At 55.6% G+C, this 17,806-nt stretch overlaps 8 protein-coding genes across 8 annotated transcripts; 4 read left to right on the forward strand and 4 right to left on the reverse strand.

The window, feature by feature from the left end:
- Positions 1 to 1,757: 1,757 nt before the first annotated feature.
- ACO1O0_005781 (uncharacterized protein) lies at positions 1,758 to 2,378 on the forward strand (the record flags this gene model as incomplete). Its single annotated transcript, XM_083195188.1, has 1 exon — positions 1,758 to 2,378. One exon carries the CDS (start codon positions 1,758 to 1,760, stop codon positions 2,376 to 2,378), a length of 621 nt encoding a protein of 206 aa, XP_083050101.1.
- A 61-nt stretch (positions 2,379 to 2,439) lies between these two features.
- ACO1O0_005782 (uncharacterized protein) lies at positions 2,440 to 4,002 on the forward strand (the record flags this gene model as incomplete). Its single annotated transcript, XM_083195189.1, has 2 exons — positions 2,440 to 2,755; positions 2,816 to 4,002. 2 exons carry the CDS (start codon positions 2,440 to 2,442, stop codon positions 4,000 to 4,002), a joined length of 1,503 nt encoding a protein of 500 aa, XP_083050102.1.
- Positions 4,003 to 4,736: 734 nt separating this feature from the next.
- ACO1O0_005783 (uncharacterized protein) lies at positions 4,737 to 6,035 on the reverse strand (the record flags this gene model as incomplete). Its single annotated transcript, XM_083195190.1, has 2 exons — positions 4,737 to 5,727; positions 5,791 to 6,035. The coding sequence occupies 2 exons, from the start codon at positions 6,033 to 6,035 to the stop codon at positions 4,737 to 4,739; spliced, it is 1,236 nt and encodes a 411-aa protein (XP_083050103.1).
- Positions 6,036 to 6,683: 648 nt separating this feature from the next.
- On the reverse strand, positions 6,684 to 7,749 carry ACO1O0_005784 (uncharacterized protein; the record flags this gene model as incomplete). Its single annotated transcript, XM_083195191.1, has 2 exons — positions 6,684 to 6,982; positions 7,353 to 7,749. The coding sequence occupies 2 exons, from the start codon at positions 7,747 to 7,749 to the stop codon at positions 6,684 to 6,686; spliced, it is 696 nt and encodes a 231-aa protein (XP_083050104.1).
- Positions 7,750 to 9,371: 1,622 nt separating this feature from the next.
- Positions 9,372 to 10,218, forward strand: ACO1O0_005785 (copper acquisition factor BIM1-like domain-containing protein; the record flags this gene model as incomplete). The annotated part of the gene is made up of 3 exons (XM_083195192.1): positions 9,372 to 9,510; positions 9,593 to 9,921; positions 9,985 to 10,218. The coding sequence occupies 3 exons, from the start codon at positions 9,372 to 9,374 to the stop codon at positions 10,216 to 10,218; spliced, it is 702 nt and encodes a 233-aa protein (XP_083050105.1).
- Positions 10,219 to 10,852: 634 nt separating this feature from the next.
- On the reverse strand, positions 10,853 to 13,292 carry lub1 (WD40-repeat-containing domain protein; the record flags this gene model as incomplete). Its single annotated transcript, XM_083195193.1, has 3 exons — positions 10,853 to 11,628; positions 11,688 to 13,182; positions 13,239 to 13,292. 3 exons carry the CDS (start codon positions 13,290 to 13,292, stop codon positions 10,853 to 10,855), a joined length of 2,325 nt encoding a protein of 774 aa, XP_083050106.1.
- A 1,106-nt stretch (positions 13,293 to 14,398) lies between these two features.
- On the forward strand, positions 14,399 to 15,405 carry ACO1O0_005787 (WD40-repeat-containing domain protein; the record flags this gene model as incomplete). Its single annotated transcript, XM_083195194.1, has 3 exons — positions 14,399 to 14,427; positions 14,477 to 14,572; positions 14,625 to 15,405. The coding sequence occupies 3 exons, from the start codon at positions 14,399 to 14,401 to the stop codon at positions 15,403 to 15,405; spliced, it is 906 nt and encodes a 301-aa protein (XP_083050107.1).
- Positions 15,406 to 16,113: 708 nt separating this feature from the next.
- On the reverse strand, positions 16,114 to 16,709 carry ACO1O0_005788 (uncharacterized protein; the record flags this gene model as incomplete). The annotated part of the gene is made up of 2 exons (XM_083195195.1): positions 16,114 to 16,260; positions 16,320 to 16,709. 2 exons carry the CDS (start codon positions 16,707 to 16,709, stop codon positions 16,114 to 16,116), a joined length of 537 nt encoding a protein of 178 aa, XP_083050108.1.
- Positions 16,710 to 17,806: the final 1,097 nt, after the last annotated feature.

Consider the following 17,806-nt stretch of genomic DNA (forward strand, 5'->3'; position numbering starts at 1 on the left):
TCATGGAGCGCAGGGGAGGCCCTCGAGTTTCAAAGGCCTCCACGGAGACCACGAATTATTACATGCAGAATGGCAAGCACTGGCGACGAACACGGGCAGCTGAGTGGCCTTGCAATTGCGAAATGAGTGAGCGACCCGTAGCACCATGTAAGGGAGCGGTCGAGGCTGGCTGGCTCTCCGGGCGAGAAGCCATCGTCCACCTATGTTGGTACGAGTACTATATTACTCCCCGCGTCAATACGAGATGCGACTAGGTAGCCGGGGGTGCGAAAGGGACGTTGGCACGTTGCGGCTGAGGGATGATGTGAGGCAGGGTCCAAGCGAGCGATATCCGACTTGGGTAGGAGATCGGGTGCAGGCCTCGACGGGGCCGCTCTGGAATGGACGGACTCTTTGCTCTCAGCACTCGGGGCTACGATGAGTGGGCTTTTAAAGGGAAAATGACTCGATGGATTGACTGTGGTCAGAATACGAGCAAGAATGCTGGATAAGAGGGGATGAGAGGGTATGGCGGTCGTAAAACGGTGACATCGATGAATCCATCATCCATGACGGCAGGCGAAACTGCGCTAGCGTCAGCGCTGGGTCAGCACTGGGTGCTGGGTACTGGGCACTTGCCAAACAAAGGCATCGGACTAGGATTTAGGGCGAGGGCGCTGGGGGGGGGGCAAGGCCTGGTCGCCTGGATGGGCGCATCCATGATTCCATCCAATCCCCACTGAAACGGCCATCCATGGACCATGGTCACTGGCGGTCGCTGGTGGCCACTGGTGGGATGATGGGCGCTCCGTTCACCCTCCAACCCGCCCAACAAAGCCTCACATGGCGTTCCTGTCGTCCATCTCGACCCGTTGTTCCCGTCGTTCCTGTCGCTAGGTTGAACTCAATTCAAGTTCCCCTTCCAAGCTTCTCAGCCCCCAAGCTTCCAAGCTCCATCTTGCTGCGCGACAGAGGCCACGGACTGTCCTGCCCGACCACTGCATTCCTGCTTGTCGCAGCAGCCCCAAGGCCACTTGTGTTGCCTTCTAGGTTCGCTAAACCCCTCTGTTGCATCCTGCAACTTCCGGGACCGTCAGTCTGTTTGCCCTGCCTGCCTGCACTGGGGCTCACTGCCTTCTGGGATCAACAACACCACCAACTCGCTCACCCACGGCCGCAACCATCGCCGCCAACTGCACCTCTCACCTGCTGCCCAACCAGACAGCACCACGCCCGCTCTGCACTGGCTGGTCTGCCTGCCTCTCTAACGAGTAGAAGGCCTTGCCTTGTTGTTGGCCGTTGCTGCCCTCTGTTCTGCTGAGCGCTGAAGACCCGGACTTCTCGCAACCCGACCATCGTTGTCTCAAATACCCGACGACCACAAATTCGATCGCCGCATTCGTTCACCATAGCGAATGTCTGACCCTCTGGTCTAATTAGACCCCCATTTCCCTCGAGCGCACCCGCTGCGCATTTCCCCTGGACGGTTGCTCTGCTCTTATTTTGACCTTGCGCTGGTGCGCATCGCCTGTCTGGCTACTCGTACCTACCTGCATTGTTTTCGACCACGACACTGCCCTCGCCGCCTGTCGGCAGTCTGCTCCCCCCCACCACCCGAACGCAGGGCTCACGCAAAAAGCGTGCGCTGGTATTGAGACATACGCCTCTGTACTGGCGGCTCCAGGCCGCTGGGCCCCTGCTGTCGCCGCTTGCGAGCGAGAGCGTGAACTAGAGTTTCGGTGGCCTCTCGACTCTGGTCGGGCCCGTTTTTACCAAATATGCAACACTACGACTACTCCCAGGACGACCCCTATGAGAGGGAGCCTCTCGAATCGTCCCGAATACCTCGCGATGCCCCTTCGCGCCACCCACTTGCCTCCAACAACGACTACTACTCACAGCCAGAACCCTCAGTAGCGTACGCTGACGCCTCCCGGCAATATCGCAGCCCTTCTCGAGACCCTCGAGGCGCTTACGGAGACCGGTCACAGGGTCAGTCCCCCTACGACCATCACGGGGCAAGCTACCGCGCACCTCCGTCCGATGCCCCCGTACCACCTGCACACGGCGGCAACGGATACTACACGAGGGGGCCACCGGCTCATGGTGAGGATATGGGCTACGGCTACGGGCACGGGCAGCACCACAACAACAACATCACCCCAGGCGCAGACAACTTCAGCGGCTCTGCTTCCGGGGGCATGGCAGGCATCGCCTACAACGTGGCCGACCAGAACGCCCGCGAGAGCGGCGTAGAGGCCGCTCAGGCCTCCAGACATCTGCCTCCTCCGCCTTCACGGGTCGTGCAAGGTGACGGATATAGTGGTGGCGGCGGAGGCTATATGTATGACGCATATGGTGAGAAACTTCCCCAAGTGGTTTGGGCGGATGCCATATAGTTTTATGTGGGCTGGAGCTGACATTGAAACCCAAGGCGGCCGAGGAGGAGGAGCCTCCCCAATGTACTCATCCCAGGCAAGCAGCGTACACAATCTTGGCCACGGAAGTGATCCTTACGCCGACGACCCCTACCACCAAGGGTTTTCTGCCTCGACTCGCAGTGTTGATCGGCGACTTGGTGAGGTGAACCCCGACGAGATCGAGGACGATGGCGATGACGGTCTACGCTACCACCCCAAGCGCAGCCAGCGCCATTCCATGCTCAGCTCGGCAGCAAACTCGGACCGCGGAACTAAGCCGGCCATTGGAGCTGCAGCCGCTGTGGCAGGCGCTGCCGCCGCAGGAGGGGCTATGGGCGGATTGCTCCGTCGTAACGGTGAGCTCAGTCACTGGTAAACACGGTATGCGTGACGAGAGGGCTGATAATGATTGACAGATGGCGCGGATTTTATCGCAGAAGGCCCCGAAAAGGACGCTGACTGGGGTAAGGAGAAGGGGATGAGCAAGGGGAAGAAATGGTGCATCATCATAACCGTCGCCCTCTTCATCATCGGAGGCGTGGTGGGCGGTGTGGTCGGCGCCATGCTCTCTAACAGGAAGAACGACAAAGGGAAATCCAGCGGTGAGTCGGCCAAGGAAGACTTGAACAGGAACGGCGACCTGGACGTCGACAGCGACGAGATCAAAGAGCTGCTGAACAACCCGGACCTCCACAAGGTCTTCCCTGGGATGGACTATACCCCACTGAATACCCAGTACCCAGACTGCCTTCACAATCCACCATCCCAGAACAACGTCACCCGAGATATGGCAGTCCTGAGCCAGCTCACCAACCGGGTCCGCCTTTACGGTACCGACTGTAACCAGACGCAGATGGTCATTCATGCCATCGACCAGCTCAACCTCAAGGACGATGTCAAGATTTGGATGGGTGTTTGGCAGGACAAAAACGAGACTACGAACAAGCGTCAGCTCGACCAGATGTGGACCGTCCTGGACAAGTACGGTGATGAGCCGTTTGAGGGGCTTATTGTCGCCAACGAGATCCTGTTCCGCGAGGAGATGACCATCACGGAGCTTGGAAACTTGCTCGACGAAGTGCGAACTAAGCTGAGCGACAAGAGTCTCAACCTGCCGGTGGCGACCTCGGATCTAGGAGACGATTGGACCTCTGCGCTTGGCCTCCAGAGCGACTACATCATGTCCAACATTCACCCTTTCTTTGCCGGCCAACCTGCCGAGAAGGCTGCGGCCTGGACCATGTCATTTTGGGAAAACAACAATGGTGGATTCTTCAAGTCGGACGTTAAGAAGAACATTATATCCGAGACCGGCTGGCCTACCGGTGGCGGCACGAATTGCGGTGCGGAGGGTGTTACGGATTGCCCGAACGGATCAGTAGCAGGCATTGACGAGCTGAATACGTTCATGGGCGAATGGATCTGCCCTGCGCTCGAGAACGGTACCAACTACTTCTGGTTCTCGGCCTTTGACGAGCCGTGGAAGATCCGCTTCAACGAAAAGGGCAAGGAATGGGAAGACAAGTGGGGGCTAATGGACGTCAATCGAAACCTCAAAAGCGGCGTCGAGATTCCCGACTGCGGAGGCAAGACGGTCTCATGATAGTGGGCTCGTTGCTGGGTTGGGCACTACCTCTCCTGCTCCGGCCTCACGGCACCCGAACCGTGCTTGTGAGGTAGCAGTCAACGGCGCTGGCGCTTTTGCGCTGCTCCAGCGATCAAGCTTCAGGATGGATTTGGCTTCTCCCTGGTCTGCAGGTGCTTCTGCTGCTGTCTCCATTCTATTGGTTCTGCATGGGTTACATTTCCCGCTCGAGCGCGTTCGAGGAGTTTGGAATTTTTATTTTTCATGGAAAACGAGATATTTGAAGGCGCTCATGTATTTCTACATTCTCGGTTCGGCATTTTGTGTTATACTTTGGATGGCTTTTGGCGCGCGCGCGCGCGTGTGCGCGTGTGCGTCGGAGGAGGGACGTGTTCACCGAGGAGATGGGGACAGGACGATATTATGGCATGGAGGACACGGACTTTTACGATTCGGTTGCGTATGTAATTTTTGCAACATGTTCCGAATACATAGCAACTCGCATGTGCAATATTTGCAACTCTTTCTTTGTCTTCTCTCCGTGACTGCTGCTATCCATCTGTCGCTTTTCTTGAGGAAGATATCCCTCTTGCGTGAGCAAACATACCTCTCTACCCGAGCTCATCATCCTTAAAACTCTCTGTAACCTTGCTTGAACCGCTCTGCTGTCATCATTGTAAAAACAAATCGCCGTAAAAACCTGTTGTTATGCCACTGCATGAATTGCAGCCAAGACCGGGAACCCCTGTTGGCTAGTTCTCCTTGTCCTCACCGTCCCTTGCCTCTGAGCCGAACCCCATGGGTTCCTCGTGGGGTTCAGGACCCATTTCTGCGTCAGGCATGGGGAGGAAGTCGGGGATGTTGAACCCCCCGTCGCCTCGAACGCCCGTTGGGGGCGGCGGGCTGGGCATGTCGAATGAGTCTGGTATGTGTGGTTGTATGGGCCAGTCCTGTGTGGCCTGCTCGTCAAACAGGGGCCTTTGGTGGTCGGGCAGTGTGCCAACGTCATGGGGAGGATGAAAGCTGTCCGGGAGGGGCGCAAAGTCGCTGTCTAGATGGCCGAGGACGATGTGTGCCGGGCCCTGCGCTCTAGCTGTTGGGTCGGCGTCTGGCCCAAGGGGGTTTGGGTTCTGGCGCGAGCCAGATGGTTGACCGGTGGATCCAAATTGGGTAGTAGCATTACTGCTGATGGGCGGGTTGTCGTACATCCTGAGTGGGGGGTAGTTGGGTGGGAAGAAGCGTTGATGGGACGGGAAGTTATTAGTTTGAGGAGAGCGAGAGTTGAGTCTGTAGTGGCGGACCTCCCTTGTTAGGCTAGCGATTTGTGCACTCTGCACGCGGAGTTGGTTCGACTGGAAATGCATGATGTCGTTGAGCCTAGCCAAAGTCTGCCCCATATCTCCCATTTCGAATGCCAAGCGAGATACGTCGGTGTCGTGTTGAGAGTGATTATTGACTTCCGGGGGGATGTTGACGTTGAGGGGTAGAGGCGAGTTGTCGATGCCCCAATTCTTTGGGTTGTCAACCATGGAATCGGGTGTTGGCGGGTTGCCCTGGACCTGCGGGCTGGCGTCCTTGGAATTGGTTGCGGCCTCAGCCCTGGAGTCCACGGAAATGCCCTTGAGGCAGGGGGCAATATTCTTGGAGCCGCGCTTGCTGGCCCTGAGATCGGCCTCCTTCTTGAGGTGCCGATCAACAATAGCTTCCTCGTTGAGCCCAAATATGGGTTTGCCGAGTTCCCGTCTAGCGCGATTGTCAGAATGTTCAACCCTGAAAGAATGAGCAGACGTTTATATATAGATTTACCTCCTGGCCATCAAGCTGTTCACGTTAGTGAGGAGCATTTCGCGGCGGTTGTTGATAGTGGCATGGTGGTAGTCTTCGCGTTGGGAGACCCGCATGCAGCACGACCGTATGGCGCTGTATTCGTAGCTGCGAGTTCTTTGCTCAGCACGCTGTTTCGTAGTCATGTTTAACAAGCGGCGGCGCACACGCTGGGTCGGCGGGTGAGTGGAATACTCGGTCTCGCCCTTGTGGCGTTTGTCAGGCATCTTGGCGTCTATACCACTGTCAGTATATGAAATTAGTGGGTTGTAGGATTCTGTGAGAGAGGCAACGCCGAGAGCCAAGATGCGATGGGCTGTGAAGGCCTTGGCTTGGGGAGGGCTCAAGTAATAGGACGCGGGATCGTAACCCGTATGGGACGAAAGAACTGTGTTTGGAGGAAGGAATATACTGACTTGATGGAGTATTATCGACTCGTGAGTGGATGGTGGTCGTGGCAGATGCCTAAACACCAGAACACAAGGTAAAATGGGAGTGTAGACCAAGAGGGGAGCGAAAGGTTATCATAAAGACCCGGTAACCTTGCTCTTGACCTGGTGTGCTAAGTGGGGGCAATTGGTGTCGGGGCGAAGAGAGCAGACACACAGGTGAAGAAGTGCCAAGGTGTGCCTGGGGGGGATATTTGGTTAGATGTTGAAGAAGATTAAAGTAAGAGCTTATGACAAATTGCGAGTTTAGCTTGCGGGCAGATTTTGGAGGTTGTGGTTGAAGAAAACCAAAGTGTGTAAGTTGCAGTGCGAGCGCCTAGAAGGGGAGGAGGGTGTAATCACAGGATGAGATAGCTGCCTGCGGCTCCATAATCGGTTTGGCAGCAGCAAAAGCTAATGGGCCAAGCAGCACTCGCCATCCCTTTCTTATTTTGCACTACAAGTCAGGTCCAAAGTCTTGCGAGGCTCGCTAGCTTTCGCGTCGCTGGCCTTCGGGTCGCTGGCCTTCGGGTCACTGGCTTCCGGCATGCTGCTTTCCGGCTCACTGCCTTCTGGCACGCTCTTCGTTTGCTCGTCTTCCACACCTAACTTGAGGTCGCGCTGACGCCAATACCAGGACGTGCTTGTGAATGCGGTGGTTGAGGCATCCTGGGGGAAGTCTTGCTTCGCATAGGTATCCTCGATGACCTTGACGTTCTTGACGCTGGCGAGGTCATTCGTCTGGCCTATAGTAACCCTATCATATGTCAACAAGGTGGATGTTTCCGATGAAAGTGACAACTTACCAGTCCCACACATCTAGATCTGTCCCAACAAAGATGGCAGGAAGGGAGTTCTCAAGGGCTTTGGCATAGATGGGGCGATACAGGTGAACTCCGAAGAGGAGCGTGTCGCTATGTATCATTTCAAAACCGCGAGGCGATTCGACTACATGATGACCCAGAGACTCAATAAATTCCCGGTCTGAGGATGTGAATACGGGTTCCTGGAAAAAGCACTCGACTTTGGATTTGCTTATGACTTCTTTTTGAATCCCCGAAATGTCAGTCTGTATTGATTGTGTTTATCAGGAGATAAAGGGGTAGGCCGGCATACCTAGCGATTCCACCATGACGAGGAAGGCAATCAACTGGATAAATGTGCGTCGTTTGGTTTCCCAGCCTCCATCTGGCGGATCAAACGTGCCGATACCTAGACAAACAGCACGGGATACAGCGGGCATGTCCCCCTCTAGCACTTGGCGCTTCAGCTCTTTGCAAGCAGCCTCATGCTCCCATTGAGCTCGAATGCGACGGTACTCGGCAGCAATGTCCTCCGAGCTCCGGAGACTGTCTGTGCGCGGTTTGAGGGTGTCATTGTTTTCATCAAGAGACAACTCCTGTGGTGTTTTCATATGTCGCGCCTTAGTGCCGCGGCGACGAGACTTGGGCTTGACATGAGTCCATCCGCCATCTGCCTCAGGGGGATCTGAGGAGGGGGCATGGTGTGGCATGTCGGATGATCGTGGACATGGATGTGGCACAAAAAGAGTGAAGCAAAGGGATTTCACCCAAGAGATTGGAGAGCACGGAGCACAGCGTCGTTGAACATTGAAGTTTTGTGGGACGAAGTCTAAGGTGGGGCGCTCGGTCAAGGGTCGGTGTGAGCGACCTTCACCAGGTACGTACTCATACGTACCTACTCCAACATCTAGATCATAGAGCCAATGGGGGGCAGGCGCTTAGCCCTTACCTTGCATCTCGAACTCAATGGAAGTCCCCGATCTGCGCTCCAACTTGAGCTTTCCAGGTTTTTCAGGTTGGGCTTGACCATGGCATGGTGAGCTTATGTTCCATCTTGTCTCTCCATCCCGCCGCTCAATAATATCCGTAATTAGCACGTTCATGTTGGTGGCTCGCAACCAAAAATACCACCACAGTCCGCCGATCACGTCGGTATGTTAATGGTATTTCTATTCGTAGCCGGGCTTGTTCGCTGCATTGGAATCCGCACCCCGCCTTGAACACGACCCGTCGACATCATGTGCATTTGGTGAATGAACCAACAGGCCCAACGCCACAATGTTCGGTACGATCGGCGTCGTCGACTGCAGCCTCTGCAGGCCTGGAAGTTCGGCAGCGGCAACCGGGATCCAGTTTCTTCATGGCCCCGGCCATGGCCCGTGAGGAATGCCGAGCTAAGGAAAGTAATGATAAAATCAGTTGATGGCCAGCAGATATTCCACAGTATCGAGCCAACATGCACTGGCCTGAGAGACGAATAGCCTGTTCCTAGATCAAGGATGGCGGTGGAAGCCAACGGGTGGCAGAATGGAGGCCACCAATTGGCCATCCCACCATCAAATCCCCACGCCGTCGACGGGACGCTGACCAGGGCCCGGCGCTTAACAGCCTCTCCATCCTCCAACCACCGCTCGCCATCCCCAGCAGCCACTCATGACAGCTCGCAGCGACTCGCCCACATTCGCATCACCGCCTCCCCATTGGCCGTCCGCTCCTGTCCAAATGTGTGCCCTCGCTGGCAGCCGCTGCCCTCAGGATGGTCCCCTTGGACATTCTTGACCTGCAGCTGCTGCAGCTGCTATGTATGTGCATGCATGCGGCCTGTGATTTGGCCGCTGGCCGCCGCGGCATCGCAGTCACAGTGGGGGAGAGCAAAGACGGGACAAATTGGACAAATGGGACATGCAGCTGCGCCGGATCCTCTCCAGAATAGTCCGGATACACTCTCACCATGCACTGGGCGCCTGGCCCTTGGCCCATGCAGTGGCCGCCTCATAAGATCTTCTGCCACCCTGCTACCCACCTACCCATGCGTTGCTCGCTCTGGTTCAACTTTGAAAGGCTTCCAAGGCTGTGTGTGTCCTCGTCTTCTTCTCACGAAACCGCTATCAGTCGACCAAGCCTGGGCCAAGGCGAACGGAAAGAATTGACCCCGAGACGCACCGATACACAAACCTACGAGGTGCCACCAACGGCGAGAGCTGAATGAGGGGAACTACGACACAACAGCGACATTCTTCGAGTTGCGCGAGCGCAAAGTGATCCGTCCTGAAGTTTCCACAACCCCTACTCTTCACCACCTTTACTGTCTTCACCGCACAACACCGCCAAGATGCAGACCTCAGCGTTTCTAGCGGCTCTCATGGCCACCGTCGCCTCGGCGCACATCATCATCAGCTACCCAGGCTGGCGAGGCAACAACCTCGTTACCAACGAGTCACATCCCTACGGCATGCAGTGGGAATACCCTTGTAAGTCCCCCGTCTCACGTCGCCCACGGCTATGAATCGCATCCATCGTGTGCGTGTGTATGCTAACCATCGAATCTCACAGGCGGCGGTATTGGCACCACCAAGAATCGCACATACTGGCCCACCACCGGCGGAGCAGTCGCCTTCCAACCCGGCTGGTTTCGCGGCCACGAGACGGCCTTTGTCCATGTGAACCTAGGCTTTGGCACAGATGGGCCCGACCACGGTCCCCCCGACATGTCGAACCCCATGGTCCCGCCTATCCAGGTCCTCGGCCCATCGAACGGTCCTTACCCAGGCACAATCTGCTTCCCCCAGGTGCCTCTCCCCAAGGACGCCGAGGTCAAGCCCGGCGACCTCGCAACCATCCAGGTCGTCGAGCTGGCTGTCCACGGCGCAGCCCTGTACTCGGTAAGCACAAACCTTTTCAGCCCCCTCTTTTCCTCGCGCAAGGCTAACGCAGAACCGTAACAGTGTGTCGACATTGAGTTCGCTGAACCGGGAGACCCTAAGATCGCCTTGGTTAACGAGACCAACTGTTTCAACTCGAGTGAGATTGGCTTTGCCGAGTTGTTTACCGTTGCCAGCGTCAACCCCCAGACGGGCAAGCGGTACGACGAAGAAGATTCCGCTGCCCAGCCCGCCGCGTCGATCCATCTCGGCTGGCTGCCTATGCTACTCCTAGGCGCACTCTGGGCCCTGGTTTAGGGGCGAAACAGCCACATCTTTCTCTCTTTCTCTCGCCTGATTGCGTCTCGAATACGAACCAAATCCCCCCTTTATATACTTTTGGAAAGGCGTGTACGAGTCTGATGGGCATCATGACGGATGGCGTTGGTGGGGAATGGGACTTTTTTTGTTTTGTTTTTGGAAATTCTCGGGGGGTGCTCATATGGAGACTCAATCATTTTTATAATACCAGGCCGTACATACACTGTTGTGTTGAATGTATGGCCAGTGTCGGCGAGATTTATGCTTACGAGCTGGGTTCCGTCCGGGTGTGATCCCGGACACCACTAGGATGATATCCAAGACGACGGTAAAAACCAGTCGGTCTACAACTAAGAATACAAAGTGACAGCGTCAACAAAATGAGCCGGCGTGCATGGGTGATTCTTTCGCCAAGATTTGAGCGGTTCCAACTGATGATTTTCTCGCTTATAAGATAACTTATGGTCCTCAAAGCAACAATTTGCCGAATGGGTAGTATTATTACGGCTGGTCCTAGAATTGCACTATAAAATATTGGAATCTCGTAACGTTTGTTAGCACGCCTCGTACGCTATGCAATGCAGCTACTTGTAAAAGTTCATGAAGCATTTATAACCAGCGCCCCTGATCATTATGACAACACCTGCGCACACTCCTTTGCCGCCAACTTGACCCTGTCGTCAGAGCCTCTGTCCGATGCGACCTGCACCCAGTTCTTGACATTTAGACCGGTCGCTGCCTCCCGTGATGTGGACAGTACAGTCCCAAGAGCCACGAGTGACCGGTAGAGGACTTCGGAATCAGACTGATCAGAAAGTATTGCGCCGAGAATCGCAGCAAGGCGGCGGCGCTGCGACGGCGTGAGAAGCTTTTCTCGCGCTACCAAAACACTCATGTTGAGCGCAACCGTGGAGACGGCAACGATTACATTGCGGTTGAATTTGCCGATGGCATCACCACCCTTTATTCCCGTGATACGCTCTAGGAATGAGAGAATAGTATTGGCCTGGTGACTGGCAAGACTGCGCCCATCGGCCGATGCGAAGACATTGGCAATGGTTCGCACGCCCATCATGACAGCATTTTCCCCGGGAGTTTCATCCGAGGGAAGAGATGACGCGATGGCAAGATCGATGAGAGACCCGTGTAAGTCACTCGTATACTGGGCAACGACATGGTATCTGGCCATGCACCGAAGAACATCGAGGCCAGCCAGACGATCCGAGTAGGACCATGCAGTGACGATACGGACAACGAGGTCTAGAGACTTGGGCGGAATCGGCTGTGAAGCTACAAGAGCCTCACGGAGACTCTGCAACGTCGACTCCTCACCGGGGTTCAGGGCGGCGTCCTTCCGACCTGAGGAGACCATATTCTTGTTGATCGTGAGAATCTTGTTGAAAATTGCTGCCAAAACTCCGTCAGGATAATGAATATAGACATGTGGAATATGCGAAAGATCTTACCCTCATATTTTGCAGCCGATATAGATAGGTATTCCTTTTGAGGTATTATCTTGGGGTGCTGAGGCTGGGAGGCTTCGCCTGGGCGGTACCGTGATTCTGTGCCGTATGGATCTGGTCCGCTAGACTGCTCCTGTGGACCGAGCGTTGCGCCCTGGGTGTTTTGCGTGATAAAGTTAGCGACGTTGTCGAGGTACGTGAGCGGCAGCTCATTGTCGCCCAAGAACTTGGTCGCCCGCTCGTAGGGGTTCTCCGAGAGATTGTAGGGAAGCTTCAACGGAGGCTTCCCATCTTCGATATCGACGTCGAAAACGTAGTCGTACGACTGACCGTTATACTCCACCTTCTTCCCCGTACTGGCAACGGCGTCAACTACTGTGCCAACATTGATCCATTGCTGCTGGCTCATGGACCACTGGTGAGCAGTGATGGAGCCATTCTCCTCCTTGATCATCTGGACCTGCCCTTCCTTTTTCCCCGATTTGGTCGTAAGGAATTCAGGCCCCGGAAGCTTTTCTTTATTGATACCGCCAACCTGCTGTTGGGGGATGGCTGATCCCTTGACCGAATCCTCGAACTCCTTCAAGGTCTCAGCGTCCGCCACACGTTCTGCGCTGCGAGTGAAAACACGACCAATACCATCGCTGGCGCCTGTGGCAATATCCCCGGTGTCCGAGTTCACTGCGACTGTCCAAACGGAGATGGCGGGGTGAGTAATGGTCTGGACGCACTCAGAGCCTTTCCAGACTCTGACGGTGCGATCCTCCCCGGCGCTGACCAACTCCCCTGTAGGCAAGCCAGCCAAGGAGTATATAAAGCTGTCATGGCCCTGCAGTTCCGCAACTTGCTGACCATTGAGCTTCCACAGACGAATGATGCCATCATTGCTTGCGCTTGCAATGTCAGCGCCACTAGGGTGATTGCTGGGTACCTTGCAAAGGGCCCGGACGACATCAGGGGTGTAAATAGTTGAGCGCGGCAGCACTTCCCCCGCAGTGGACTCTCGGAGGTCGAATATACGAATGCTTTTATCTGCGCAGCCTGTGACGACAGTCGTTTCGTCTAAGGCAATGACGCTCCATACCGCTTTGCCATCGTGGCCACCCAGTGTGAACTCGGTTTCCCATTTCTCGAGGTTCCACACTCTACCCTGGCCATCCCATCCTCCAGAAACTACGTATTGACCTTTCGGGGAGACATCAATTGTGCAGACGTTGTGAGAATGGCCGATGAGGAGGCGCTCCGCATTGTCGCTGCTCTGGCGGCTTGGTGATTTCACCTCGATAATGGTGTCTTTGCCTCCGGATACGACCAGCCCATCCGGATGCTCTTTGTTCGGCGGAAAGAAATTGACGGAGTTGACGTATTCGGACCCGCGACTGAGAAGGGCCCCCTCGAAGGCGGGGGGAGAGGTTTGGGTGCGGCGCCATATGCGGACGCTGCAGTCTCGAGAAGCCGAAAGGATGAGGTCGGGAGAGGGGAAGCTGACGGCGCGGACCTTGAGAACATTTGTTAGAGGAACAGCTTTGTTTGTGTGGAAAGGGATGGACATACATCGGCCTCGTGGCCGACGAGCTGTGCAGATAGCCGGAAATCCACGTCAGCCATGGTCATTGCCCACGTCCCAGTCTAGCAATGTGTCCGGATAAATGGTGGGGTTGGGTGTTATGTCGCACTTGGGCAAGGGAGTGAAGGATAGCGAGAGACTGCGATTGTATAGATAGGATTTGGGTTGATCAAGGGTCTGGGTATCAAAATGCAAGAAAGTAGTAGCGGGAGGGGTGCGGTCGGACAGGCAGCCGAGGGTGTTGCGTTGCGCCAGGAGCGAGAGATGACGATGGAAGGTCGGAGAGCTTAGGGAGCTTGGTAAGGACAAGGTGGAGTTGACTCTGTGGCAACTACCCACTTGGGGAGAGGAGATGACGCCACCATTCCATGCCCCTCATCTGTGGCGGTGCGTTCTCCCGCTCCACGCCCCACCGCCTGCCCCTCCAGGTGGAAACACCAACATTGATTGACTCGCATTGCTGTTTCCCCGAGTTTCCTGTCGACAGGGTCTGCTGGCCATCTCAGGCAGGGACCTCAGAGAGAAGATTTCGCTCCCTCCCCCATCCGCTCTCGCACCTTTTCTACCCTCGCGGGCCTGAAAATCCTGCGCTTTTCCAACCCGCTCTCGCACCTTGCCTACGCATAGGTGCCATTCGCCCCAACGGCTCGCACAAAGTCACTCTCTTCCCCTCGACTACCAGCGGGACGCGCGATCGAAAACCGCCCCCTGCCGAATACCCCCCGACGGCCAAACGGGACTAGAACCGGTCGTATCGCACGCTCTATACCTCTCCCACCTTTCACTCACGACGTCCACGACCGTTACGAATCTCTTTTGTCCGCTCGATCTCGCAGCAATATCCCCTCAAGATACCCCGTGCGCAATTCCACCAACCTCCTCGCAGGACGGAAGAAGCACCACTTCGAGTCTCGATAGACAAAGCTAGAGCGCAGTAACGATACACATACGGCAGGCAATAATGGCCACGGAAACACCCCGGCATTATGTGCCCCTGACCTGCCACGGTCACTCTAGACCGGTTCCGCACATCAGCTTCTCTCATCTCGAGAAGGAGGAGACTTACTACATGATCTCCGCGTGCAAAGGTTGTCGCATGGCGTTCCAGTTGTCGATTCCATACTAATAAATATCAGATGGGAACCCAATGCTTCGTGACGGAATCACTGGTGACTGGTACGGATGCCCTGCCTCACAAGCCGCTCACTGCTAACTTTCCTCCAAGGATCGGCACTTTCATCGGCCACAAGGGTGCGGTCTGGCAAGCTAGATTAAGCCCCGATGCCTCCAATGCCGCGACGGCTTCCGCCGACTTCACCGCGTACGCCTCCACGACCACTATTGCTCTGATTGCTCTACTAAATCGCTGGCAGGAAAATCTGGGACACGCACACCGGCGAGCTCCTTTATACTCTCCAACACGATCACATTGTCCGCGCTGTTGCCTATCCGCCCGACAACTCCGATCTCATTGCCACGGGTGGCATGGAAAAGAAGCTCCGTGTGTTTGATCTGACTGAACTGGCTGGCTCGGGCGGCGGAGACCCATCAACCATTCCGGCATCGGCTGGCTTCGAGATTGGCGAGGGAGTCCACACGGGCAGCATTAAGTTCATTTGCTGGACCCACGACCCAAATATCATCGTCACAGCCTCGGATAAGACTTTGCGCTGGCTTGATCTGCCAAGTCGTGCTTGCATCCACCATGAGGTTCTCGATGGGGAGATCAAATCCTGCGAGATTGTTTCCCTAGCGCCAGAATACTCTTCACCAAACGATATTGGCGGCGGCAAGCCAGTCCTGGCGGTTGCGGCGGGAAAGACGGTGTATTTTTGGGGTGGGGACAGAGCCATGGACGAGCTCAAGCGCATCAAACTCCCGTACTCTATCGCCAGTGTTGCGCTAGATGTCAAGGGGCGCAAGCTTGTTGTTGGGGAAGAACCAGGCACGTGGGCCAAAGTCATCCGCTACGATGATGAGGTCGAGATTGATACCCATAAGGGACACCACGGCCCCATTTGGTCCATCGCATTCTCTCCTGACGGCAAGCTCTACGCCACTGGATCCGAGGACGGTACGATCAAGATGTGGAAGAACTGCGAGGGCTTCTACGGCCTCTGGAGGGGTGGAGCGGGAGAGCGACCTGCTGAGTAGAAGGAGGTGGGGCGCTGCTCGAGCTCTCTCGCATCCGACGGTGGTGAGGATGGGCATCACAGCCGATCCTTTACGCCTTCTAGTACAACCAAAGACTCTGACCACGGAAATGGATGCTCGCAACTTCTCTCTGATACATTGTTCAAGAGGGAGATTGTGAACGAGCAATGCCTATGAGTCACGGTCACAAGTCGTTTTCTGCCCATTATGGGCACGACAATGGGCAACCCGGCTATTGGGGATCATGACGCATATTATTTTGATGGGCATTGGCGCTCTCTATGTGCACTTGGAATGTTATTATGTTGCTTGACGAGTCGCTAGACAATTTATTCACCGTCCCCGGGAACTTTAGCTAGAACCCAAAGATACAAACTACACTATCACAACCTACCCGATCGAAAACTGTTAGTGCGCCCGTGCCTACCTTGCGAGATCCGTCGGGGAAAGTCGGAATTCAATGAGAACGAATGGCCTGGACTCTCAGAGTCTTCTAGGTTGTCACGGGACTCATCAGGAGGTGGTGGCTTGAACACAGCCGTGGTAAGCGCCCCAGGGGCCAGACCGCGCTGCAGCCGCGCATCAACGCGACGCGCTTTCACGCCTACTGGACTTCCTGTAGATTGATCTAGGCCTTGCTGTCTTCTTCTGGCCTTGCTACTGAGGAAACTACCGAGTTGAGTGGCCATTTTCCCTACCTCTTGGAGATTACGTGGAGGCCGGGCAGGGGGGACACCATAGCTCATCACGGCTGAAATCGCCCCGACGAGGGTATCCCCTGGACCGGACCTCGGCGGGCTGGAGGTGATGTCTTCTCGCTTGTCCACGGACGGGGCACTGGAAGATCTCATTGGGCTGGTGTAAGAGAAGGCGTCCTCGTCTGGTGATGTGGTGCTGGTGGAGGGGGAGCTTACACGACCGCCACGAGACCCGTCATACGTTGTCCGGCCTGAGTGGCTCGAGTAGTCGCCGCGCTGTGTGACTGTATCGACACGCTTCCTGTTGATCAGCTCGTAGCCATCGCCATCCTCCTTCCCATCTGATCCGGGATCCTCGTCCTCGTCCTCGCCCTCCTCGCCGCCGTCAGGATACTGGGCCACCCACCTCCTATCCCGGCAGAACAGGTCCCGGCTGGATGGTAGCCGATTGACATCATCGTCCTGATCGTCGACTGTGTAGGTATGGTCAACTGGGGTGATGAGAAGATCGGAAGCGAGGTCCTGGTCCTGTGACAGAGCAATATTCAGATACTCCCGGCGAGACGTCCCCTGTTGGGCCATGTCTCCTGCAGTGCCAGCACGCATGGTGAGTGAGAGAAGAGGGATTGGCTGCTGTTAAAGTACAGCCCTGTCACAGGAATCTTGGTAAAAGTGTATTTCCAAAGTCAGGATCAGAGTCAGAGTTGAAGATGTGGATTTTGTTTTTATAATCTAGGGTAGGTCTTGAATGTTCATGGTGTTCATGGGCATCGCAGTGCATCCACTGCCGGAGCTACGTAGAACAGAATAATAAAGTTACAAGACTCGAGATGTTCTTGAGCATGGAGAATGGAGATGGAACAAAACTCGTCGAGGTGTATTTTGAGCGTGAACAGACTCATTCGAGTGTCACTCGCGAGTTCCACTTGGCAGCCCCAGTCACCCGCGCCGTTGAACACGTCGGCCACTCAGGGGCGAATTGGATTTCACAACACGGGGCCGCGGACACGAAGCGTTATAGGATCTGATACTAGTGGCTCCGTGACATGAGGCCAAAGAGGAGCCCTAAAATCACTTGATCCCAAGTGAGTGAGTGCGGAACGAAGTTCCCGGGAGGGGAGGAGCATACGCCAATGTCCGAGCGTTTTGACCGCCGAAGACTTCCAAGCACGTTTGTCTCATGACTGCAGGACCCAGTGTAGACTTAAACTTGAATTTTCCCTCCGTATTTCGGTAGACTGTTCGTTTTTGGGAGTTAGGGCCGGATCCGCGTGTCTTTTAATTTTTTCGGGGGCCAGGGGTCACCACGATGCCGCGGTGAACCCCTTTCCGCGGCCCTCCGCCATACTCGATCGAGAAACCGCGCCAAAGCTTGGCCCCATTGCTGTCTTCCCCAGCAGAGTGGAAAGCTAATGGTAGCCTGGAGGTTTGTCTCGACAAAACATGTGGTTCCCGTCCTCGAGTCGGCCGCGCGGGCGGGCGCTCACGCGGACGTTTCAAGACATGACCAGGGCGAACCTGGCTATCTCGCCCCGATGGCGCCCCGGAATAACCGTTGCCATTATACAAAAGGCCTTCTTTTCCAAGTGTTCCAGTCTTCAGCCGGGGGGCTGACCTGAATCAGACGGGTCGGGTCGTCCTAGGTGGAGTTGGGCAGCCGGAAATGTCTCACAGCGGGCCACGCAGCGCGGTCGTTTCGTGGC

Source organism: Amphichorda felina (assembly GCF_050947745.1).
Source record: "Amphichorda felina strain 45539 chromosome Unknown scaffold_5, whole genome shotgun sequence".
NCBI classification, from domain to species: Eukaryota; Fungi; Ascomycota; class Sordariomycetes; order Hypocreales; family Bionectriaceae; genus Amphichorda; species Amphichorda felina.